Source organism: Cygnus atratus, chromosome 10 (assembly GCF_013377495.2).
Source record: "Cygnus atratus isolate AKBS03 ecotype Queensland, Australia chromosome 10, CAtr_DNAZoo_HiC_assembly, whole genome shotgun sequence".
In the NCBI taxonomy this organism is placed as follows: domain Eukaryota; kingdom Metazoa; phylum Chordata; class Aves; order Anseriformes; family Anatidae; genus Cygnus; species Cygnus atratus.
This window is the reverse complement of record NC_066371.1, coordinates 14,346,483-14,372,473: the sequence shown is the minus strand read 5'-3', so window position 1 is coordinate 14,372,473 and position 25,991 is coordinate 14,346,483. Positions and strand designations below refer to the sequence as shown.

At 40.3% G+C, this 25,991-nt stretch overlaps 2 protein-coding genes across 4 annotated transcripts in view; one reads left to right on the top strand and one right to left on the bottom strand.

Annotated features, from left to right (window-relative positions):
- Positions 1-18,992, top strand: part of PRKCD (protein kinase C delta) — a 68,141-nt gene extending 49,149 nt beyond the window's left edge. Inside the window, exons 5-18 of one of the 2 annotated variants that reach the window (XM_035547010.1) lie at positions 4,433-4,589; positions 5,250-5,281; positions 5,945-6,030; positions 6,775-6,904; positions 7,553-7,653; positions 8,858-8,948; positions 10,317-10,450; positions 11,178-11,351; positions 11,902-11,993; positions 13,505-13,567; positions 15,765-15,903; positions 16,717-16,905; positions 17,152-17,280; positions 18,437-18,992. In XM_035547010.1, the coding sequence (XP_035402903.1) occupies positions 4,433-4,589; positions 5,250-5,281; positions 5,945-6,030; positions 6,775-6,904; positions 7,553-7,653; positions 8,858-8,948; positions 10,317-10,450; positions 11,178-11,351; positions 11,902-11,993; positions 13,505-13,567; positions 15,765-15,903; positions 16,717-16,905; positions 17,152-17,280; positions 18,437-18,595 (1,676 nt within the window). In that variant the 3' untranslated portion in view covers positions 18,596-18,992. The remainder of the gene's footprint in view (positions 1-4,432; positions 4,590-5,249; positions 5,282-5,944; positions 6,031-6,774; positions 6,905-7,552; positions 7,654-8,857; positions 8,949-10,316; positions 10,451-11,177; positions 11,352-11,901; positions 11,994-13,504; positions 13,568-15,764; positions 15,904-16,716; positions 16,906-17,151; positions 17,281-18,436) is intronic. The other variant, XM_035547015.2, reaches the window with a different exon arrangement.
- Positions 18,993-20,629: 1,637 nt separating this feature from the next.
- Positions 20,630-25,991, bottom strand: part of LOC118248263 (6-phosphofructo-2-kinase/fructose-2,6-bisphosphatase 4) — a 49,464-nt gene continuing 44,102 nt past the window's right edge. For both annotated transcript variants that reach the window (XM_050712842.1, XM_035547019.2), the window contains exon 14: positions 20,630-23,509. In XM_050712842.1, coding sequence (XP_050568799.1) covers positions 23,450-23,509 — 60 coding nt within the window. In that variant the 3' untranslated portion in view covers positions 20,630-23,449. The remainder of the gene's footprint in view (positions 23,510-25,991) is intronic.

Genomic DNA, 25,991 nt, shown 5'->3' with positions numbered 1-25,991 from the left:
GCACGCAGAGGAGAGCCCAGCACATGTCTTAGTGCAGCAGAAATGCCCCAACTCTTACATGTATTGTGTATGCCTTTGTGACGGGTGCAACAAAGGATTCATAACAGTGGTTTTGAGACCACGTTAAAACTTCCAGTGTTAGTTCCTGGGTTGGGAGAGGTAACGTGAAATTTTGTGCCAGCTTTGAGAGCAAATGGCTTGTGCAGGATCAGGCTGTTGGTATTGCTCCTTCCGTGTCAGCAGCATAAAATCCACAGGTATTGAGAATGGGGGAGATGGCTTAAAAAGAGAGAAATACACAGCAATACTAATAGCTTGTGTATAATAATGAAACGTGAAGATTGCACAATCCAAAATGATTTAGCAAAGCAAATTCATGTATCAGAAACCTAGACTTTTGGGAAACTTGTACTTCTGTAAATGTTTTTCTGTACAGATCTGTAAAGCAGTCCTTTCCTCGACCAGGTTAAAGAGCAGTTCTCTTCTGAGATAGTTCATACCAGGAAGGTTTCCCTTGTGAGAAATAAGCTTTTCTTTTTAATGATTGCTCTGTGAGATTAATATTTTTCTTGACCTGAAGGACACGCTTAACTTTCAAACTAAGCCAAGTGCAAGGCAGTAGACCTGCAGAAAAAGACATTGAACAGAAATGTCGGTAAGGTTTATAATTTATGGTAAAGTTTCTGGCAAATCTCTTTCAACTCGATCAGCCATTTAGCTCAGGAAATGTTTTGCCCATCCATGTTTGAAGCAAAGTCCCAGTTCTCAGTTTCTGACAGTAGCACTGTTATCTTTTCTCTGTTCAGCTTATAAACAAAACCACAAAACGAGCAAGTTAAAATGAAAAATGAACTCTGAAGATGGTAAATATTTTTCTATTCCTTCTTTTTAAAACTCTAGTAGGGTTATTTTGGAGGTTGTTTTCTTTTGTCCTTGAACTTCAGAGGTTGAACTAAGACAACTTGACATCTCGCCTTGAGGTTTATTACAGTTTGGCTGAGTCCTAGCGATGTTGTTTTAGGTAGCTCAGTAAATGCTTCCCAGACTTCGCTTCGCATGTTACGTTACTGGCGGAAAGGACTGCAAAATAGTCTGAAGGGCTGGCGCTACAGTTGTGTACACAGGGGTATGGTTATAGCACTTCTGGAGAACTGCAGCATTAGTTCACAGGCATGCTTAATGATTTCTTAATGAATATGCGTCCCAAAGGAGTGTCGGGTCCTTTTGTCAGATCAGCTGCAAGTTCTGAGGAGGATCCTTGAAATATATGAACAGCGTGTCAGTGATAAATATTAACCATAGTTCTCAACAGAGGAAATAGATGATGTTTAATGGTGTGTGCTGGGTTCAAAATGATTAATTTTGGGTCCAGGCTGCCGCTGCTACAGAGGTCACCAGGATTTTAGTTGCTGATTCAGCTGTTTTGTCCGAGACTGTTTCTGACTGTGTGCCGGCCCAGCACAACCGTTTTGTCTGTGTGAGTCCTGGTTGGAGGGGAGCAAAGGCTGTCCCTCTGCGTTTCTTCCTCTCTCTCTCACCATCTACACCCTGCTGTTGGAAAATTCACTTCCTTGCAATTGTCAATTCTCTCTGTATCTCTGAAATAAAGCCTCTGTTCCCTAGCTGAGTCCGTTCTTGGCTGAACTTCTGAAAAATTTCTGGAGCAGTACACATTAAATGGTAACTTGCTAAACATACTCGTAGCAAATGGAAATGAACTATACTATCGTTTCAGAGCCATCTTGGGTTCAAATACACATGACCTGCAGCTGCTGTCCAAACCTCTCAGTTTCTTCAGAAGCGTACAAAAATGTTTTCAGCTATGCTTTGATATATTGGTTGATTTTGGCAAAGGTATTTAATAACGCAGCTGCTTGTGAAGACTGTGTGTTCTCACATGCAGATTTTGAAGTTTTGCTGTGCTCAAGGATTTTTCACAGTCAAAGTATGCTTAAGGAAAACATTTATTTTCCCACTTTTTTTCTTTGCACAAAGAAAGTAAGTGATGCAGCCTAGTTTATTAATTATCCTTTAAAAATGGATGTCAGTCTAATAGATTTCTACTAAGTTCAATATCAGTTTTCAAGATGGGATAGAAACGCCATGTTTCCCGTATGGTTTCTCGTACCCTGATCGGAAGTGTTGTCTGGGAACTTTGCACGCAATATCAGCAATGCTAAATTGCTGTATTATCAACACAAGGTGAAGCTTTATCCTGTTGACCTGGTGAATCCTGTTTGTTTCTCATTCAACACTTCGATTTCAGATGTTGGGAAGATTTTTGTCCCTAATCTGTTCCATCACAGGGTATCTTAGAATACACGTGAAAAAACAACACACCTTCCTCTGCTTTGTTGCTGTTGCTGATGGAATCCCCCTTCTGAAGACATCCTTTCCATGGAGCAGACAGTATGAAGTTCTACCGGCTCTCGACATCATTTTCCTTGCGCACCAGTTTTAGCGTGTGGTTTTCCTGAAGCATTTGAGGGACAGTGGGTGAGGCCTGTGTATTTGCTCAGCAGGGTTTAACAGAAAGATAGTGCTGTTGGCAGACATCGACAAACTGAAGTACAGCAGTTGATGGGAGTTTTTGCTGGGTGAACTCAGTAGCCTGTTTGAACAGCAGAAATGAATCCTGTTCCTGGAGGGGAAGTGGTGTATGTAGGGTCAGAGTGTCATTATGCACCTTGTGAACTTTTCAGGGCAAGACAGGGTGGGGTTTTCTTTGAACCAGATGGTCAGTTTCTCAGAAAAGAACATTAATACCTGGTGGTAAAACCCTCTATTGATCTTCGTTTGCAGTAAAATGCTCAGTCTTTCCTTAATCCCTGAACTGACTTTGCCCTTTCTTTTCTAAGACGGCAAATGCTGCTGCAGGCTGATGAATTAGCTCAGGAGACTCAAAATGGTATCAAATGATAGATTGTGCTCCAGGTTCAGCGGTCTGTTGGAATAGCAACAGTGGCAGCCAGCTGATAAAATGATGAAGAACAAGCACAGCTAGCAACAAGAAAAACAGGGCTTCTGAGTAACTTTGCAGTAAATGCAGGCATTGTGGTTAATGTGACTTGGCAAAGGAATCTCTTTCTATCAATATAGAAAGCAAAGTGCTGACTGATATTGATGCCAGGCAGCAATGCCACGGAGCAAATCTAAACCAATTGTGTTGGCAGTGGGAAAAGTACTTCTAAGGCTCTCTTCTTACTCCATAGCCGTGGAAGCTCTCACCCTGCAAGCTTTGCAGCACCTGCAGCCTGTGAACCATGTCCACATTGTTCCAGGTTATGACTCTAAGCTGCTGACCAGAGCTGATGTGGTTAGCAGTCCATTTGCTTCCATTGTAGACTCAAGCTTTTTTTTTTTTTTTTTTCCCTGCCAGATGGGGATTGTCCCTCATCAGCTCTTCTCTATCTGAAAGAAACGTGCCCTACAGTTAAATTACCAGTAATCCCAGTCTTGTTTGATGCACCTTTAAGTGGTTATTTCCATTACAAACTCCTCCTGTTGTTTTCAAAATGTGTAAGTGAAACTACAGAGTCTTGAGTTGCGGCTGAAAGATTGTGATGTAAGAGACTCATTTTTGGAAGAGAAACTCAGAAGCTTCCTTGGAAATTAGTGGAAATAACTAGAACCCATAGTGAAGGGCCTGTATTGAGCCAGTTGGACTCAGATCCTTAAAAGTTTTTTTTTTTTTTTTTTTTCCCCTTGGGTAATATTACACTGTATGTAGTATAGTACTATATGCTACTGTATATCTCCAGCATATACTGTTGTTACTAGAGTATTTATAGTACTATATACTTATAATCCTATGGTGGCTGGCAGGGAGAGGAATGAGACTGGGATGTGTTGACAGACATAGCATCAAGACTTGTCATGAGTTAGCATAATGGGAATATCTAATAGAAAATTTCATTTATCCTCACTGTGTAATGATCTTGGAGGCCAGAAGAAACTCATCATTCTGTCAAAATGGAACAGTCATATGGCCCAGTGATGGCTCAAGGTCAGGTTCAGGAGGGCATACAGAGCATGAAGAGGTTTCTACTGATGGAGAAGACCTCCTGCTTCCAATAAAACATTATTTATCTTGTGCATAAATCATAAAGTAGCAAAGCTTACAATTTTTCAAGAAACATCTGTAGTTGTCATTTCTCTAGCAAGGCTGTACTACTTTTCCTGATTCCTCCTCTCAGCTTGTTGGCTGAAGGCTTCCTCTGGATGAGCAGGAGTGGGAACTGCCTGCAAACAAGAACATGGAGACCCCTTAGGAACCAGCGCATTTGTGTGCTCTGCCCTTGTTGGACTGTGAGTCTGCAAGGATGTGTGGAATAGAAACATGAGCTGGAAACAGTTTTGGGGAAGCATGTATTAGTCTTTGTCATGACTTCAAGAGTTAAAAGTATGCCTTGTCTTCGTTCCTCCCCCTTAGATTGCAAACAGTCTATGAGGGAAGAAGAGGGAACAGTAACTATGAACAGGAGAGGAGCTATCAAGCAAGCGAAAATCCACTACATCAAAAATCATGAATTTATTGCTACCTTCTTTGGACAACCCACATTTTGCTCTGTCTGCAAAGACTTTGTATGGTAAGAAGGAAGTGTTAAGCTTCCCCCACCTCCAAAGGATTAGTAATTGTAAAATTCGCTTCAGGTGTATTGAAACAAAACATGACGTGTAAATTCATCCGTGCTATGAGAGAGATGGAAATAATTTATTTACTATGAGTATTGTTATGCTTCAGAGCTATAGTCATCTCTTTCACATTAAAAAATAGATCTGAAATAACTGGCAAAAATTCCATCAGCATCACAAGTGAAATTTGGCCTGTAACCAACAGCAGCTCTTTCACAAAAGAGTGAGATGGGTGGAACTGACAAAATAATGCTCAAACTTTGAGACGTGAGGTGGCTGACAGCAGAGTAAAGGCCCATCAAGAGCAAGAAGCTGGGTCCCTTTCATAGGAAAGCTGTTTTTATAGTAAGTCAGATCAGGACTTCCCATGTAATTGAAACTTTGTCTTTTCGGGGTTTTTCTCCTAATGTGATGATTTTTTAGAACATTCTACCTTTTCTTATAAGCCTTGCCTTCCTAAGACAGAGGATTCTGAATACCAGAAATTAGATCAGTTTCTTAATTGGAACAAATATTTATGTAGGCAAAGAATATATTTGTTGACATGGTAAAAATAAAATAAAAACTTTCATTCTAGCAAGCTTATATGATTTCCTATATCATTTGTTTTTCAGGGGACTCAACAAGCAGGGATACAAATGTAGACGTAAGTTGATTTTTGCCTTTTTCTTGTATGACCTTCTACATTATTTTATAGATCTAGTATTCACTATATTGAAAAATCTGTGAATGTGCGTGGCACAGTGCACAATCACCGTGTTTGTTAGTAGATGTGAAACATAAATTTTGCGTGATAACTTAAGGCTTTCTAGTTGTGATTCCTACCTGAAATTTTAGTGTCAAGATTTAGACTTAGCTATTCTTCTCATGTGTGTAATGCGTTTGAAAAGTTGCAGTCATATATGACAGCAGCTTTTGTGAAACCTGTTCTAAAATGAATTACAATTATTGATGGGTTTTACAGCAAAATTCAAAAGCACTTTTTAACTTAGCATATATCTCAGTGCAGTATTCCAAACAGCAGGGGAGGTATCAAAGAGGATCAAAAGCATAATATTGTCCTCTTATTATCAAATGCTGACAGCATTGCCAAGTGGAGACAGATTTAGTGTAGAAATAGAGGTTATGATAAAAGAGAATGGGGGGAAACAGCTTTAAAAAGATCATCATCTTGATAGAAATTATTTTGATGTGTATGCTATGGTGGAAAGGAGTGTGTTTCTCACGTTGTGCTAAGAAATGCAAACACTTCATCCTATGTACGTATTACCTAAAGAAATCCTTTTTTTTTCTTACGCATGTCTTGAAGAATGCAATGCTGCTATTCATAAGAAATGTATTGATAAAATCATCGGGAGGTGTACTGGTACTGCAGCCAACAGCAGGGACACAATGGTAAGAGCTGGAACAGTATATTTAGAGTGTAACTAAATACTCTTGAACAAACAAAACCTGTAGAAACAGCCAAGTCCATTTTGGGAGCTACTTGGCTGCACAACTAAGCTACTGTCCTCTCTTTATGTTTATGTGGAATGTGTAGTGGAGGAAACTTCTAAGCAAAAAAAATACTTAAAAGCCCTGCAAGAAGGTGGTTAGTGTTGCTTGATTGTTTCTTTCCCTGCTAGATGAAGGATGTATTTATAGAGCAAAAAGGATTGTGGCAGGCTGCAAAATCCCAAGATGATGAATTTTTCTCTTGGATATGTTTTGTGTGTGGTGTGTTGCTACACCTAGAGGCACATTGTGAGGGTGAAATGACATCTTTTCCTGATGTTCTGTGTGCATTTCACAGGGACTCTCCTATCCTTCATCAGTGTACTACAACATCAATTTCACTCTTGTCAGGACCCTAAAACCTCACACAGTTGTCTCAAATATTTTTAAACTCCAAGCAGTTTATGCATGTAGCTTCATGTTCACTGCTAATGTGGTGAGATGTAAAGAGATGCTGCTAAAAGCACAGTTTTGTTCAGTTACTGTCCAGTTAGGGTGGGATGTGTACCCACCTTCTTACTTGCAGTATGTTAAGGCTGGGGTATTGAGGATTAAATTGTTGTAGCTTTGTAATATCCAAGCTATTTTCTGTAAGAAACTGGTCCTGTTTTGGGTGAAGTGGCTCACCCCTCTCCCTGCCAACAGTTTCAGAAGGAACGTTTCAACATCGACATGCCTCACCGCTTCAAAGTTTACAACTACATGAGCCCTACCTTCTGTGACCACTGTGGCAGCCTGCTCTGGGGGCTGGTCAAACAAGGACTCAAATGTGAAGGTATGGAGGCAGAGGGAAGGCAGCTTGGACCTCTTCCTGCTTTTCCAGCGTGGTCTCTTTCTCTCTGCCCCCCACTAGAGATTAGCTACACATAGTGCATTTGTATATGTGTTATACAGAATGGGATTTATCTCATCCATGTGTTGTTTAAACACTCTCTTTTAGCAGAGAGAAAACTAGGCACTTGGCTCATGTAGCAACTCAGCCAAGGTGAGCTTCTCATGCAGTCAGAAAACCTGGTAGAAGTATCATCTTGCATATAATTGAAATTACTTCTGGGAATAGGTGAAATTTGGTGAGTCTGACTCAAGGTAGCACCTAAAAGTGTCTTTAAAGTGTTCACTGTAAATACCATTTTTATAATTCTACCACAAAAATGCAAGATGATCTTTTCTTACCATTTTGGTTAAGACGATCTTTTGAGAAGATTTTGAGAAGAAAAAAAATAATTGCAACTTCTTCCTTTTGAATAGATTTTTGTAGCCTTCATTGGCTTAAAGACTAAAATTACAACTTCATTAAGAACCATAAATCAGTGTCTAATCTGGGCTCGCTATAATGTTTATGAACTGCACAGCAAAACAGCCATTTTGTTGTAATGTTGGCCAGTATTTTCCTGATGCTTGTGTAACTGTACATTTCTTTTAGAATGTGGGATGAATGTGCATCATAAGTGTCAAAAGAAGGTGGCAAATTTGTGTGGAATAAACCAGAAGTTGCTAGCTGAAGCTTTAAATCAAGTTAGCCAGGTATGCTTTATTGCTGTTTGTCATGCAATTTTGTTTCAGAGCTTTTTATTTTTACTTCCCTTTCCCATGTCACTTATATGGGGAATGGAAATTTGGGCCTGAGGCAATGGAAACAGCTTTCTCTTCTTAATTTGACCTATAAAGAGACTAACAAAGATGGCAATAGCCTAGAGGAGAAGCTGGGGGAAGAACATCCCACCTGACAAAGAATTTTTAAACAAAAGGTTTGTGTTTTCCTGAAATACAGCTTGGTTCTTTAACGGTGCCAAGGTTATTTTCTCCCTTTGTGTTTGATTGCATTCAAACAGTAGTAGCATAAAGCTGAAGTCTGCCCGTGCTTCAACTTTAGAATTCCCTTTGAATGCTAAATTAAATAAGTAAGGAGAAATAGAGCAGAGAGCTTCCATTTTTATTAATCTGATATATATACACACAGAAAAGTCCTCTGGAATTAACACAGGCCCCACAGTTTACATTGTTGGTCTCCTGTTGCACCATAGCCGTCTCTTGTGTACGGATTACCGTCAACTTCTGACTTGCAAATAAAGATTCAGACACAAGCTCTGAAATTAAAACAGGAGAATATATCATAAAAGCCAACAGTATTTCCTGTGAGCTGAGCATTCCTGAGCTTTCACAGGATATTTACTTTGAAAACAGTGAGAGCTGTTACACCAGCTTTTTCACGACACAAAAAAAAAAAAAAACACGATCTGCTCATTACTAAAACTTGATCTTGGGGATCTTCCATACATAAAATTTGTTTGCATGCGCTCAAAAAGTATGTCACACGCTGTCTTCAGCGTGTTCAGAATGACAGTGGTTCCCACCTTGTGTTTCAAAACCTTAACACTAGTCCAAGGGGATGCTTTCCCACAGTGGATTCAAACCAAGCAATTATTCTCACTGTGGATTCAAACTGTTATAACTTTCATAGTTTTTCAACAGACAATTACATAGACTGTTCAGGAATTTTAATATTTTCTTGCAGTGAAGAAAGTAAAGCAATTGGCTGAAGCTGTAAAAAGTGCGGCTAAATAGTCCGAACTACATTTTGAGAAGAATTATGTACTAGGAGTTAATTATTTAAAAGAAATGATCATACTGCCATCTGCCATCATGATGTTGTATTTAACAGCTTTTGTTGTAAATATTTCTAAAGTAACAGTGCAAATATAATTTCAAATGTTCCCTTCCTCCTCAGAAATCTACACGAAGGTCTGATTCTGGATCTGTAGAAAGTGTTGGTATTTACCAAGATTTTGATAAGAAACCTAAAGGAGGAGATACAACAGGTGAGAAAAACATTTTTGTTTAGCCATTTGCCTACTAGACTGTACAAACTGTCACGTTTATTTATTCATTCTTGCCTTATGTTAGATAATATTTTTTGAACAAGCATTGTTAAAAAAAATATGCACATAATTCTTTTTACCTGGCCACACAAAATGCTTATATAGTTTTTGACAAACACTAGTATTTTTAGTCCATGAGCATACCCACTTTTAAGCAAAACGCTCGCTTTATTCTTCGTGGCATGGTTCCCCATGGTGGAAGCAGAGGATGGCTCACTAATCAGACATGCGTGTACAACACACCTCTCTCCCTTCTGTAACTGAAATGTCATGAATATTGTTAACTATCTCAATTTGTTCACAGAATGTTAGAGGCCTTTGTACAATACTACAAATTTTAGGATTTAAGCCAAAAGACTAGTTGCAGTTAAACAGCTGAGGTAGTTTAAGGACCTGGAATAGAGAATAAGCTTCAGCTTCAGAATAAGGGTTTACTTTGTCGTTGTTGGTTTTGTTTGGTTTTGTTTTGGTTTTAAATTGCTAAAAGAGTTCTAGCATTGTAAAAGTCTCACAAAGACTGGTGAGGTGCGGCCTCACCAGAGCAGAGCACAGGGGGACGATCACCTCCCTGGCCCTGCTGGCTGCACTATTCCTGACACTAACCAGGGTGCCTTTGGCCTTCTTGGCCCCCTGGGCACACTGCTGGCTCATGTCCAGGTGAGCATCAACCAGCACCCCCAGATCCTTTTCCTCTGCACAGCCTTCCAGCCACTCTGCCCCCAGCCTGTAGCGCTGCATGGGGTTGTTGTGGCCAAAGTGCAGGACCCGGTATCATCTCATGATTGTCATCAGAGTGTCTTGGTGGCACAGGAGATCTGTGTAGCAGGGGTGCAAAAAAAAAAAAGTTAATTTTAGGATATAATCAAGCCTAACCTGTATGTTCGTGCTTCTTAGCCAGGATCAAGCATAAATCAGATCTTTTCATGGCCTCTCTGCTTTGAGGGACTAGCTTCCTCTATTAACAGAAGAAAATACAAGCCATCCTTGTAAAGTACTCTGTTCTCTAAACTATGCTCTGAATCTTAGCAATAGGGGAAATTTAGGACCCTTTATTTTTGTAATTCCTGCATATGTGTTGCTTAAAGCCAGCATCAGAAACAATCACAGATCCAAATGCAACATTATCAAATATGCTTCATAACTTAAACTTTATTATGAACTACATGATTTGACCTGTATGTTTAGAATTGCCAATATCCCAGCAGCAGATGAACTGAAATAGTATGTTAGTACTTAATTCCTAATAGAGAATCTGAGTCATGCAGTTTTTCTGCATATACTGAACTTTAAACTCCCTGTTTCAATTAGCAGATAACAGCCAGTACGATAAACTCTGGGAGGGAAGCACAGCCAAGACAGCATCACGAATTGCAAGCAGGAGAAAATTCAACATAGACAGCTTTGTCTTCCATAAAGTATTAGGGAAAGGAAGTTTTGGAAAGGTATGTAACAAATTTATAGAGCTTAAGGTGACTGCCTTGCTTGATCTCTGCAATATTATGGGCTATTTTTGTTAACCAGAAAGGTCTTACAGCCACTTGAGTAGATAATATTTTAAGAGAACAAAATATAGCCATCTCTGTCAAAGACACTGGAAGTTCTTTACCTGCAGCTTGTCTGAACTCAGAAGTGTTTCATAATGTACAAGGGGTTTTCAACCCAGTCAGAGGAATTGCCCTTTATCCAAAAGGGCAATTACGTTCACATTCTGTCTACCGAAACAGCCTCATAATGCTCCAGTGCAACGGCAGAGAAATGTGGGACAGCAGCGTGACCTTCCACTCCCATCTGTCTCTGCTCCTTGTGCTCCTTGCTTACTCTGTGCTTGTCCAAGGGTGATGTGACCTCCACAGATTCTGTCCTCTGTTGTCTGTGAAACTCCAGCTGTAATGAAGGAACAGACTTTACACGTCCTCTGTTCATACTCTCACGAGTCATTGACAGAAAAACTGCACTGGAAGCTGCTGTGCCTGTGTTACAAGGTCCTTGTACCCTGTCTCCTCACATCTATGCCCAGCAGCTTCACCTTGCCAAATCTCACCATTTGCATAGCTGCCACAACTACTAAAAAAACAAACTGCTATAAACACCTTTGACTTCTCCTTACTGATATCATCAGCAACAGGCTTTTCTACACATGCTGTAATCTCATCTTTTTTTTTTTTGTAGGTTCTGCTTGCTGAGCTGAAAGGGAAGAACGAATTCTTTGCTATCAAAGCTCTGAAAAAAGATGTGGTACTAATTGACGATGATGTGGAATGTACCATGGTGGAAAAGCGGGTTTTAGCACTTGCATGGGAAAATCCGTTTCTCACACATCTTTACTGCACGTTCCAGACAAAGGTAAGGGGAGGAAAAAAAAAAGGCAAGGGCAACGCAACAGATGTTGCCTTTTAATGGATGCTGTTACCAACAGTCAAGTGAAAATAACTTTAGTGATGCAAGAGTTAAATCCCCCTTCTTGTGTTCTGTGTAATAGTTCACAAGCCTTGTGGAAAGTAAATATAAGTGCGATACCCATATACGCTGACGAGATCAGAATAACATCTACACGATCTGGAGTAAGAGACAGTTTAATTTAAAACCTTGACCCTAGCTTTATCCTCAGTGAAGGGAACAAAGATGACTGTCACAGGTAGAATTCAGGAAATATATTTGAATGTATATTTATATTAAATCTAGAAGCCCACAGAATATGAGGTGAGCTCCTTAGCCTTGCAAGACCATGCTACTCAAACCTGCAGCAGCCTCATGCGTTCTTAGGGGTGCATGAAACAGAAATATGTCAGGACAGGACGAAAGTGGCTGCTGGGTCCCCACTGCCAGATTGCTACTTGAGGTGCGGTTGTGATAGCATCAATAATGTTTCCATTCTCTGATTATTTGCAAACAGGATCATCTGTTCTTTGTTATGGAGTTCCTCAATGGGGGAGACCTGATGTTCCACATACAAGACAAAGGGCGTTTTGATCTCTACAGAGCAACGTAAGTCTACAGCACTTCAGTCCCTATCCCCGTGAATTGTTATAATCTTTGTGGCTTTACTACTTCTAGTTCTGCACCACTTAGCTGTTAGTCTTTCACTCGTGTTTCAGTGTCTGATGATTGAAAATGTGTTTTATAGGCATCAGTTTGATACAATGAAGCTCACTTAATGATGTATTGAGTTAGGTTTCCATCATTTGCATAGCAGTGTGATGTTTTGCTTGAAAGGATACACCTGTATGTGGAGATGCTAGGTAAACCTCAACATAAGCCAGCAATGAAAACATATGGTCTTAAAGCACACTAAAGCTGTACTGTCATGGAAAAATTAATTTCCTAACAAAACAGCACTGGGGAGCAGGGGGAACCTAGTAAACAATATATCACTGTTACTGATAAGTTGACATAATATTATAGGAAGATAACCTGCACTTTCTACAAGATACTAATTAAAATGGGAAAACACTTCATTTAACAAGTGTCATTTTGTCCGTTACCTATGGCTTGAAGGTAACTGAAGCTGAAGACTTACAATTATATAATGGTTTTGCATCTTTTAACTATAACTTTTAGTTTTAGAACAATTTGAATGGGTTCATGAAAGACCTTAAAAGTAACACAGGGTGGGGTAATGGATCTGCCCAAAAGCACCAGTGTAACCGACTGGAAAACAGCTTGCATTACTGTGCTAACTAAGAAATACAGATTAGATTGGATTGGATCAATAAGACCAGCATAAAAAGCAGCCTGCAATAGCCAGCCTCATGGGTCAGGGCTAGCTCTGTTCTGACTCTCCCCAGCAGAAATCTGGACAAAATCCCCCAACTTACTTGTGTTTCAGCAAACTTCTATCAGCTTCTCCTGGAATTTTCTGTACATATTTCTCAAGTTTTGGGTCAACATTCATTCTGCAATACAGAAGTGGAAATCACTATTTTTTTTTTTTAAACAATTATTAAGTTTACATCCTGGGAGGAGGAGAAAGCATTCCTTAAGAGTTTTTCTTTACATCCTGTGGATTAACACTACCTTTTTGAGGAGAAACAGCAATGCTTTCTGTCTGCTGCAATTGGGTGGGTATAGGAGTGTAGGTAATTGAGGTCCATTCCAAATTTAGCCATTAATGTGCCGTCCCTCCTAAAGCCGCCCCATGAGTACTGACCTCCCAGTAGCTATCTTTCAGAAGGCATATGCATACCTCTCATAAAACTGAAAGAAAAGGGACAGTGTTCCCCCATGGAAGGGGAATGAAGCATTAAAGAAAGCTGGTGTCCACTTTACTGTTTGGCATTAGACACCACAGATGTGTGGTGAAAATTAACTTGCAGATTATAGCATCCATCTGTGTAAATACAAGTGTAATATTAAATATGGGATTTCTCTTTCCTAGTGTTTAAAGAAGTGTACAGTAATTTTCACTGCATGAAGTTTATGGCAGCTCTTCTGGCCAGCTGCATTGTCTAATGTTTTAACTGAGCAAGACAGACTAAAAGATGTTTTGGTCTTTTCAGGTTTTATGGAGCTGAAATTTTATGTGGGCTACAGTTTCTTCACAGCAAAGGCATTATTTATAGGTGAGTACCAGCTAGCACCAGCGTGGAACCTATTAATTGTCTTAGCACTTCATGCATGCTTGAGTTACTGATTGATGTAACAAGTAAAAACTGTCTGTCAGAGTTCTGATGTTATTCCAAGGGCATTAACATGCCTGAGATGAATCTGTATCTTTGTGTCTTTTCCTTGGCAACCAGAATGATGGAATGCTATTTACATTACACAAAAGCAGTTTTGTCTGTTATTTTTAAACACTCCCTTCACATCACGAGTCTTTCGAGTTTGGTGGCAATGGTGAGTGTCCTTGAGGGTCTCAGTTCCTACCGGTCTTGGAAAACCACTGAGGTGGAAGTCTTCTGCTTTTACTTTCCATGTGAAAGCAGGGAATTGATACTTCTGCCTCACCAGATTCTTAAACATCAAGGAGCAGATCCTGACCAACTGTTTCTTAATGTAAATATCCACATTACAGGAGATCAGAATTTTTTGTTTTGTTTTTAAGATGTGTTTTTTCCTCTCAATTTCCTTTCTCCAGCCTTTTCACCCCACCCCAGCTCTAAAACCGTTTGGTAACTACTTGCTCAGGTAGCTCTTACCTCTAACAAACAAGTATGAAGGATAACAGGTGCATGCTTGAGAGCAAATTCTGCATGGCCTTAGGTAAAGGTGCCCCACGATGTCCGCTATTGCCCACCTCCCTTTATAGAAACAGGAAATGTCTGGTGGAGCACCATCCTGTAAAGCAGTTTCCTGAAGTTAGACTTGTATTTCACCAAAAAGAAAGTGTTTGTAAGGAGGATCAATGTTACCAGAAAACTTCTTGATGAAGAAAGGTGATTCTTCGAAGCCTTTCTGCCTCACAGAGAAGACAACTGTAGCCTGGAAAGGTACTTAATGCATCCAGCTCTATTCCCACTGCCTCCTGCAGGTTTATACATGGGAAGGGACCAAACTCCAGGACGTGTTGTTATCCGCAGGAAGTCTTTCCATCCCAAGTTTTCTATATAGTTTTAGGCTTGCTGTTAAATTCCCCTGTGTTAAATTAGTGTTTCTAGAGTGAAATTTCACAGTATAAAATATTTTCAGACAAACTGGTACCGTTTATCAACAGGACATCAGCAAAGCCAAAGGTACTTTTTCCCCTCTTGCACAGGAAGTTTACCAGTATAGTCACTGACCTTGACTGTAGTGGTTTTAGGTAGGTGTTGCATTGCAAGTAAATCCTTCACACCCATACAAAAGATTTTAGAAGTTGCAGCTAGGTAAGTGCAGTGCCCTACATTACGATGAGCTTTCCCTGTCTCAGAAATATATTCAGTTTACTCAAGGTGAACAGCAGCTGATGTCCAAACACAGGGTTTATAGCACATTGCGTTAGAGCAGGGGCTCTTGGTTCAAGCTGCAGCTCACGCTTTTGGCAGCATAAGTAGCTGATACTGTAAGCTCAAGTTAACAAAGAGAAAAGACTGCCCTGTTCCTATGTAAAATCTGCTCTATTCAAGGCTTTCTTGGTAAGCAGAAGGGCTGTTCAGTTTCTCTTCAGCCTGCCCTCTTCGGTATGCGCTTTTGCAGCCAGATGGACAAAAAACACTTTGCAGTCAAAGGGAGGGAATGTAGCTTTTGGAAACTGCTGTTAAAAAGCTCTTCCTTGATTGAGGATTGTTATTCTGTAAAAAAGGCATGAATAGGCACTTCACAGACTGTGGCCACAGCACATGAACCCCCCCCCCCTCGTGCTGTAACTAGGAGCAAGTCACAGGTAAGATTAAAATCGGGCATGCTTTGAATTTGGCTTGTGCCAAATGCCCCAAGAATCCAACAAGCTTTCTTTTGAGCTATGCAGTCCATTGTAGTGCTGCTATGTTAGCTGGTGAGGCGTTAACTCACACCTCCGTCCAGAGGCAACAGAAGCACTGGGTGTGATTTTGGATGTAAAAGCAGATGATGAGGATTATATGGGCATGCTATATACACATCTCAGCCACTTTCTTATGCTTACAAGAGATAATTCTTCTTTTCTCCCTACCCTCTTCCAAGTATCAAAGTACAATTTTGCAGGTATTATGTTGATAGATGATTATTTTCTTGAAAAGCCTCTTCGTACAACGTAGGGAGGACATTTTTAATCTGTGAAGAAACTGCATGCATCTGAATACAAAAATGACATACTTGTCCTTAAAAGATGTTTCTTTTTTTTTTTAAATATACCTTTTGCAGAGACCTAAAACTGGACAACGTGATGCTCGATAAGGAAGGCCATATCAAAATAGCTGATTTTGGAATGTGCAAAGAAAATGTAGTTGGTGAGAACAAGGCAAGCACATTCTGTGGGACCCCAGACTACATTGCTCCTGAGGTCAGTACATCACTGCCACATACTGCAGGGGCGGATTTAATAGACTGATGTTAGAATGGCCATTGTGATTTTTCTTCTCTTTAGAGAATAATCGTTCCAAAATGTAATAATAATAATAAGCACAGAAAAAAAAATTAGATGCCTTCTTCTGTAGAGGGTTCTGAAGATAGAATATTTACAAGTATCTACAATGTTTTTTTAATAGGTTTTGAAATGTTAAAATTTTCAGTTGTTGAAAAACTAGTTTTCTCTTCTGCTTTTACAGCTAGCATACATGCAGGACTCCTGCAAAATGAGCATGTGCACTGCAGCTGATAAAGCAGATGCAAGCAGCCAGAATTCAAAGGAGAATCTTAGAGAGTTAAATTCCTTGTGTTCATAGTTGGCTTTTTATCTGATTTGCATAGTAGTCAAATAAGGTAGTTAGCTTTTAAAGCTATAAATGTCAAAGTCTGGTTAATAATCTGCTTTCATTGCCACACGTTCCTTCCTTCCCCTACTTTATTATCTTGTAATGAAACTAGAGCAGATGTTTTCCAAGTACATGGTATTTAAAGTCAATGGAGGAAATTTCAGAATGAGAGCAAAGATCTGTCCACAGAGCTGTCCACATTTCCACAAACAGCAGCTGAGCAGAAAACTACAGCTGTACTTCAGTGTCAACAATCCTCTCAGACTGCTGGATTTTTCCCTCTAGATATGCTAGTTATTAAAAGATTCCCTCTTAAATTCACTGATCTGTTTTTTTGTATGTACTTCTGTCTTTTACTAATTACCCATATTTCTTCCCCTGCCCCTCTTCTGTGGAACAAGATTCTGCAAGGCTTGAGGTACACATTCTCTGTGGACTGGTGGTCATTTGGGGTCCTGCTGTACGAGATGCTTATTGGACAATCCCCTTTCCATGGGGATGATGAAGATGAGTTGTTCGAGTCAATCCGAGTGGACACACCTCACTACCCACGCTGGATTACCAAGGAATCAAAAGATATACTAGAAAAGGTAAGGCTGAAGATTGATGAGTGGGTCACGGTCCACTATTTCCGCTAAGGAGGGACAAATCTAGGCTTTTAAAAGGAGCTGTTAATCCATGTTAGCAGATGACTTTTACAAATGGAAAGCCAGGTGACCTTAATGTCTGTGTACTGTTAGCAACTTTTGTTCGTTCAGCAGTATGCCAGTTATTTCTTCCACTGCCACCTACCTTTTGAACGGATGTAAGGCCTTGTTGGCTATCTTGTCTTGCAGCTATTTGAGAGAGATCCAACAAGACGACTTGGGGTCACTGGGAATATCCGAGACCATCCTTTTTTCAAAACTATCAACTGGGCAGCGTTAGAGAAGAGGGAGGTAGACCCTCCTTTCAGGCCAAAAGTGGTACGTGGATTATTCTGTGTTCCTGTAACAGTGCTGCACGTCTGTTGGTCACCAACCTAGGGGTGATGGGTGAATCCTGCAACTTGCTCAAAACATCCTTACAGTAGTTTATTCTGAAACCTGAAATCTTTTCTACCCTAAAATCTTCCTATTGAGACCATCTTCCTATACAGCTTTAAGAAACCTCTTCACTACTGTTGTCTTCAGGAAAATAATGAATAGTGCTGCTATCCATTCTTTTCAGATCAATGGAGGAATGCAGTGTTTTGTATGCATTGATGTTAGCACTGTTGATAGCACTGTTAGTGCTTACTGATAGTTAACTTTAACTAGAGCAGCTCAGAAAAAGATGCATTCTCCATACTGGTGAACTTACAGCTACTTCGAATGCACATCCCTAGTGTTACCTGAAAAAGTGTGTAAAGAACAAACTATGCAGTGCTTGATTTGTGTCACCACAGGCTCCCACTGCTTCGTCACAAAAAGTTCACATTAAAAATTCAAATCAGTTTTCCTCCACCCCAGTACCAGAATGGATAAAACAATCTGGAAGTAAAGTACATTTTAAAGAGTGCTTACATACTTGATGCAGGAGAGGTGTTCCATTTGAGAACAGGAGGCTTCATGTTGCATTTTCCCATACAGATGGGCTCTGGAAGTTTAAGAATCCTGCAACCCATAAGCTTTGAAGGTTCAGAATGTAGAATGTAGTCTTAAGTAATATGAATTCTTAGGAAATATGCACAAATATTAGTTTTATCTAGACACAAAGTAGCTGCAATAGCTGAACAAATGCAGACCTTAAAATGCTTTCAGAAATTAAAAAAAAAAAAAGTTGTTAATGCCAAGGAGTGTTGGGTTTAAATGTAAATGCACTGATTTTTGTCAAGATAGAATCTTTGGCTAATTCATTGAAATGTTATCACATATCCAGGTGGTTCTTTTCCAAAGCAACCCAGTGCTGTTTGTTTTCAACCAACAGGTAGTAATTTCCCAGTTGTAATGTTATAGTATTGTTTAAAATAGGCAAAGGGATTTTTTTTTTTCAGCAGGGTTTGAAAAATAATTTGCTAAGCTTTCATATTTAGCAATCTTTTCTGGAAAAAAAAGTTTGCAACTATTGTCTCAAACTATCTTCCCTCTCTGTTTAACACAGAAGTCAGCAAGTGACTACAACAACTTCGACAGAGAATTTCTAAATGAAAAGCCAAGATTATCTTACAGTGACAAAAACCTGATCGAGTCTATGGATCAGTCTGCATTTGACGGATTTTCTTTTATCAACCCTAAATTTGAACAGATCTTAGAAAAATAATCTCTGAACAGTTGGACTTTAAAGCAGGGTTAAACATTAAGAACAGAAAACTCCAAGTGCTAAGTGTTACCCTTCCAACGATGTTGTCAATACTTCAGAATAATAACACAGTAGTGTGATTAATTATGTCTAGCTGCTGATTTATTGGCAGTGTCCTTTTATGCATGGTTGGGTTTAAGGTATGTGAATCATGTGCATTATTTTCTCTATTTGGGAAAATGTAAATTGTTTGGTTACTTGAATGTAGTTATGTTATATATATATATATATATATATATATGCTGTATATTTTGCTCGGAGGAAGACATTGGGGAACATAATGTGTCTTTTTAAAAGTGTTTGAGCCCTTGGTTCTTTTATTTGTCTTCAATTAAAAGAAAGTTATGTTAAACTTTCATTTTTGACTATGATTTTTTTCCCTAGAAATATTCAGTTAAGCTCCAGTTGATTTAATCTACAGTAAAAAATAATAATTTGCAAGCCCTCTTCAATTACAAAGATAATACAAATATTTTAGGAGAACTACTGGAAATGAAGAATTAAGGAAAAGCAAAGATTCATAGAACAGTCTGAAGCCTGAGATGCTTAATTGTTAGTGGCAACGGGGAAGTGCCACTCTTACACTGCAGTCTCTCACCCAAAGCAGCCAGTGCCACTCCTGTGGATAATATCCTTGACTACTGCAGTTAATAAAAAACGCAAGTCTTTAGCTTTACAAGTCTGGGAAAAATTAAGAAAAACTTTTTTTTCCCTTCCACCAAAAGGGCTTTTAAAAAAAAACTGCATGATAGAGTAATTCCAGTCAACTTTGACCTCTGCAGGTCTCCAGCTGCAGTGTAGCTGGGAAGTATTCTGGAGCTCCTCTCCTCTCCTCTGTGTGCCAGGCTTTGGTGGTTATTCTAAATACTTGCTCTGAGGAAGGAGAAGCATTAGACAGTTTGGTCTAAGTATCCAGCAGCAGCATACCACTGGGGAATATGACTTTCCACTATTAAAATTCCAGTTCTACGGAGGGACCTCAGTTGAGGCGTTTCTCCTCCAAGAAGTAGCTGCTGTATTCTTTGCCGGCGGCAGCACTGTGCCCTTTCACCAGGTGTGTCACCTTGATTGCACCATCTGAACGGGGCACTGACCTGCTACAGGAGCCTGCTCAGGTTGGAGCGACCAGAAATGAAAGCACCACAGGTTGTACAGTTGCACGGCCTCTGGACTGCCTCCACTGAATGGCTGTGCCCGAGGGCCACCTGGTGGGCGGTAGACAGAGAGATCAGTTCATGCATTTCAGACCAGGTGAGTCCTCACACTACACTGAGAAATTACATATTGAAAATTAAAGTTTTTTTTTTTGGTCCAGAAAGCAGCCTGAAAGCGCTAAAACAAACACGAAAGCCTCCCACACAACCATACAGTGTACAGTTAAAGAAAACACTAACATATTAAACTACACCATAGCAGAGAAACTACAAGGTGAATACCACGCAAAAGTATAGTGATCAACTACATGTGACAATTTGAGGATGTAATTCTAAACTACAAACTATTAATTTTGTCCTTATCTTTCTGAATGACAAGTGCCCCTGCAAATTACAGGCCATCTAACCTATACATGCAAATACATACCAGAAGGCAGCGTTTTGCTGTTGATTTTCAGCCTTCTGAAAAATACCAGCAGCATCTGGACGATTATGTCAGAACATTGTAGCTTTAAGTGCATGAGTCAGATCTTAAAATACCAGTCACAAGGAGAAGTTAATAGTCTTCTTACCTTTCTGCTCCACTGTGTGGACAAATCTTGATGTGCTTTTATTTTATGCATTCTTCCAACTTTTCCCTCAATTACTGAGTTTGTTACTTTAATTAGTTATTTTATCTGAGTAATTCTACCAGCTGCTTAATTCTTCTGTTTATGTATAAGCTGTTTTAAACAAGCTACAACTCCTGCACTTCAGAAAGCTGTGGAAACCAGCTGACCTGCAGGAACCCTCACCTGGCACTTCAGCTACCGTAACAGACACAGAAAGAAACACAGCAGTGCAAGGTGTAGCATTTGATCTTTATTACTTGGATCAAACGTCAAATGATTACATTTGTCTGAAAGATTACAACGAAGGCCAATGATGTAAGAAAAGATAGTTTAACCCCATTCTAAAGACTGCATCTGAGCTAGCAAGTGTACTAACAGTCAAAAGGTAGTAAAATACACATGGGTATAAATATGCAAGGCCAGGACAAGGATTTTTACCTCCCCTATCAGTGGCAGATCGGTCAGTATTGCATGGTCAGGAACACGAGGGGAGGACGTACGCAGCTTTTAGACAGGGACGATGATCTGCCATTCTTAACAGTGTCTCCCCGGAAAGGTAGTTAGGCATTGGGGAGAACTGCTTCACATTTACATTCATTGTCTACATTTGCTCTTACCAGCTAGAAAGGGTTGGATGCAGTCAATGGTTTAAGTACCTTCCTAAAGTAGAACAGACAACTTCATATTTTTTTCTCTTCAAGTATCAGCATAACAGTTTATTTACACTTGTATACAACTCTTTTTACTGAACACCCACTTAGTAAAACATTCATCACAGTATATTCAAAAGCAGGCTATAAAAATACCTACTATACATAAAACATTTAGCCTCAGGGAATTTTACAGCACCTCTGAAAGTTTAGAGGTAAAACAAAGAAAAGGAGAAAGGGGAGACACCTCCAGCTGTGCTTGCCAGTGCAGAAGAGCAGCCTTTTGGCTCACCTCTCACTAGGGGAAACCTTTCCTTCCACATTTCTTCAACCAGGTTCAAGTACCACACCCTGATAGTAAAACCCTGCTTTTCTGATATAGTATCCCGGGATCTGCCGCCTGTAACTCAGAATAAACCCTGACTCTTTCAATTTAAAAGTTGTCAAACAACTCCTGCTCATGGCTGGATGGCAGAGCTCCGGAGGAGCGAGGGCTGCCTGGAGCACTGCCCCGCTTCCCACACAAAGCACACACGGTATCGGAGGGGGGAATGTTATTCCTACACTTTTGCCACAAAGTTGGCCTTGTTTAATATGCATCAATAAATTAACTACTCTGAGTAGCGCTGTGTGGTCTCTCTCCTCAGATAAGAGCTATGAACACAGCTGAATTAATAAAGATCTGAAATGCGCGTTACTGAACTAATGGATCACACACACAAAGCTCTAGACAGCAGCACCTGAAGCAAGCGTTTCTGGTCATTTCACACCCTACCCATTCCTCTTCTGAAATGAAACCCAGCGATGTGATATGGCTTACTTCCAGAGCTGAACATATTGCTGAAATTAGCTTATTAAAACAAATCACAACAGCAGCACGTTATCTTATAAACCCTGCACAAACAAAACACAATGTAGCCCTTCCCTGCAAAACTACGAGGGCCCATTATTTCACACAGGAATTGAGCAAACAAACAAAAAAGTTTCTTTAAAAAAAATCAACAATGTACATGGTAAAAGTTCAATCAATTGAAGAAAAGTCCTTAAATCAAAAAAAAAAAAGCACGGTCTATCTACAAAAAGATAGTTCTCACTTCAAGAACTAAGAGCCAGCAACAGTGTTGGCAGCTCACTTCAGTTGTCTGGTAACACATACAAAATACACTGATTTAGTACAGTCAGAGGGCTGTAGCCTCAACAGACATACAAAATTCCATTTTTAGCACTGGAGTTTCACAAAGAAATATAAAAGAGCAGCAAAGAATTTAAATAGTGGAAGGTTGCTTAAAAACAATAAAAAAAGATGTAGGTGCATCTTGTTAAAAAACAATTTCAGAGTTTACCAACTGTTTTTCTTGCATGAGCTGTAAGAAAGGTTAAATGCCACCTAACCTTTCTGTACTGTTTCCTGATATACATGTTAGATGTGGCTATAAAGAGAATCATACATGTTGAAATTCACTCCAAAAACTGCCAAAAAAAATCACAGCACTAGTAAGAAAAGCAGCTTCTCCAGCCTTTGGCAGTCTGAATCCTTCTTCCCTACCTCCCAGTCTCAGAAAGCTGCTCATCCCCTCCTGTGGCCACAGCAGAAGGGGCATTTCTCTTTCTAGTTTCATTACCCGAGGCTGCTGTCTTACACTCCCACTTGTATCCCACAGCCATTACTTAATACCGTGTCCTCCACTGTGATCTAAATACATCTGGCTCCTAGAAAACATTAAAATCTTGCTAGAACCGCAGAATCTTTCAGATAGCAAGTCTACTTTTAATGGTGTTATTTCCAAGGGGTAAGTCTCCCCATCCCATACAAATTTAAGTTGAGGTTGGTAAACCAAAAATCACTATAAGAGACAGAAGCTAACGTGACTGATGAGCTTTCCAATTTAAAGTAGTTTTGCAACGTGAATCCTCCAATGCTCAAAATGCAGAATTTCACGTGTTAAATACGCCATCAAAAAAAATCTTTGTGTAATTCTAGGCAACCATTCACAGTAAAAATAAGAGGAACTCTTACAAAAACACTAAAAGAAAGTAAAATCTAGTTAAAATCTGACAGTAAAATTGACACGGGCAATTAGCCATCTTGCAGTATTCCACAGATGAACAATAAAAGCTACTGAAACTGCACAAATTTACATATGAAAACCTAAAACCAACATTACTCTGCTTCTATGAATCTTTTTTTTTTTACCAATACCTTTCGGCACTGGGAGTTAACCAGAACTACAGGTTTCCTCCAAAGAAGCTGAATCACATTCGAAATGTCTTAAAGTGAAGGGGAGGCGTATTTGTTCCAACTTGCTCAGCGTTCAGCACGCTGTCTCCATTCTCAGGGACCCGAGCTGCTACTTAACGCTGTCCCGGTGGAGGAAGGGCTGCTGCCACCAGGAACTGCAGCTATAGATGGTTAGGTACTGTCCTCAGAGCTTCTTCTCTCGATCGGTCCACGCCTACATTCTGCAAATTTAAAGACAAAAAGGACTTTAAAGCACGAGTCTCGTGATCAGCCACAGCTTGACTCAACACACGACTATTACACAAAACAAAAATTAAGCAAGTTTTGATGCTTATTTCCTCAACGTGTCTTGTAAAACAAAACGAAAGGTCCCAGCCCAGAACAGAAATCAGAAGCCAGGCTCTGACCTCGTCCCAGCCTCCGCGTGCTTTGTTGAGATGCAACACAGGCTCTCTCAAAAAGCATCTCTAAGACACATATCACACCAGGTCTGGTAGGACAATCGGTCTCTCCACACTATATAGAGATCACACTGTTATATTTAAAAAACAAACAAATAAATTATAACCACTGTTTTTAATCATCTTTTTCTAATCACTTCTAGCCTTTCAGACATGCATACAGTGTACGAGGAAAACAAAACCACACAGCAAAAGTCATAAACCAGACAAAAACTGACAAAATTTGGAGGGAGGGAAAGTCACCTCTCCTTTGTGTCAAGCATGCTTCAAGAAACAACTCAACATCGACAGCCAGAAAGCTGTTCTGGTCCTGCCTGTAAGCAGCTATCTCACTGGGAAGCCTTTGAGTAACTCCCTAAAGAGCTAGTAACATAAAGTTTAAATGCACTTTGGGACATGTGGGCGGATTGGCATGTCACGCTGACATCAGGTAATGTTCCAGTGGTTTTATAACCACGTTGATTAGAGTTGACTTTCAAAACAAGTCTCTCTAGTCCAGCTCAAGGAGAAGAGCCTCATGCAGAGAGGGGGACTCGGTAGTGCTCTCAGCCTGCAGGCACACAACTCCATCCCTCAAAACTATCCCACGAAAAGCAAACCACTCCCCTCTCCAACCCCAGGTTCTAGGATTTTCAGCCATTCCATAAGTAAATGAGATAAACGAGTAGTACCTGATTCGATTCGGGGCTAAAGTATGCCAATGTCATTTCTGCCCTCACTGATTCTCCTGTCAGCCCTCTCCTCTCTGCTCAGCCTTCCAGCCCTTGGTAAATCAGCCCATTTCCCACCATAAGCACACCACGCAAAGCTTTTTGAGGACACATGCGAACGCTGCCTGCCCCACTCTCCAACTGCTCTCTCTGAGTAAAGAAAACAATGCTCCTGTTTCAGAAAGATGCTTCCACAGGCAGCATTCCTTCTAGAGCGAAGGATACAGAGACAGCATTGGCATCTAGGAACATAAGGAGCTGGCAAAACAAGTCATACTCTGCATGACCACAATGGAAAAAAAAAAAAAAAACACCACTGTGTTGGCATTCGTTTTATTTGTTCATATTTTCTTAGCAACTGATGCAACATACCCAGAAATTCCTTGAGACTGTGGAGATGTCTCCACAGGCCATCTGAGAACACTGGCTAACATCTTTTAAGCTGAGCATCTGCTGTTGATTCAAAGAAAATTAAACAGAGCACGAAATAGAGCATCAACATGCAGGAATCCAGAGGTACTGGAAATTAAGTCCACAAGCAACAAGAACTAGACAGCTACAATGCAAAACTAAGAGAAAACAACATGGTCAAGGCAAAAGATACCTCTCATTGAGTTAAATAAGGTGCGTCAGACAAAAGCAGCATCCTAGCGGCTGGAACAGCCACAAGAGGGAACACTGATACGCAGTTAAAGCTGGAACAAGACGTCCTCCAGTCAGAGTGCAGGCGAAAGGGAAAAGGCTGTGGAAGCAAAGCACACCGAACTGCCACATGGAAGAAACAAAACCTGTGTAGGACAAAGCCTAATAAATAAACCCTGGGGCTTATTAGACAAAGAAGGCACCTAGCTCAAGACCAGATGAGGCGAGACTTAGAAAGGGACTACCATCCCCTCGAATGGAAGGTGGATTCCTACCCTCAGCAATCACATTAGGTTTAATTACGGCAGCTGGGACTGTGCTCCCACGTGGACTGAGAAAGACAAGTGTGCAGTGAGAACAATGCTGCTGCTTACGGAGCAGACAGAGGTTTTTGCCTTACTTTTAGGACCAAAAGGCATCCCCACAGCCATCCAGCAGCACCTTACCCAAACACACTTGAACAAAATTACTGTCCTGGAACAGCACTACTGCTGCTACATACTGGAGAGCACAGGAAACGCAGCAGTGGGAATCCAAACGACAGGTGCCTGGTTTTGAATGCTTCTTCTACCAAGGCATATGGGATCTCCGCAGCCTTGGAACACGACATCAAGTCAGCCAGCACCATCAGGCACATTTCTTTTAAGATTCAGAAAGGCCTAGGTTTCTTAGACCACAAAAATATCCATAAAGAAGATAAAAAGCTCAAGTTGGCTAGGTGAAACAACAGAAGGTGCACCTCACCGAGTCCTCTCTCAACTCAAACACACGCCGACACCACTGCTTCTCTCCTCATCACACTCTCCCTTGTTTTGTGTTTGTTTTTTTTTTCCCCCTACAGAACAAAGCATCCCCCAGAAACAAATGTGCTACAGATTTCCAAACAGGAC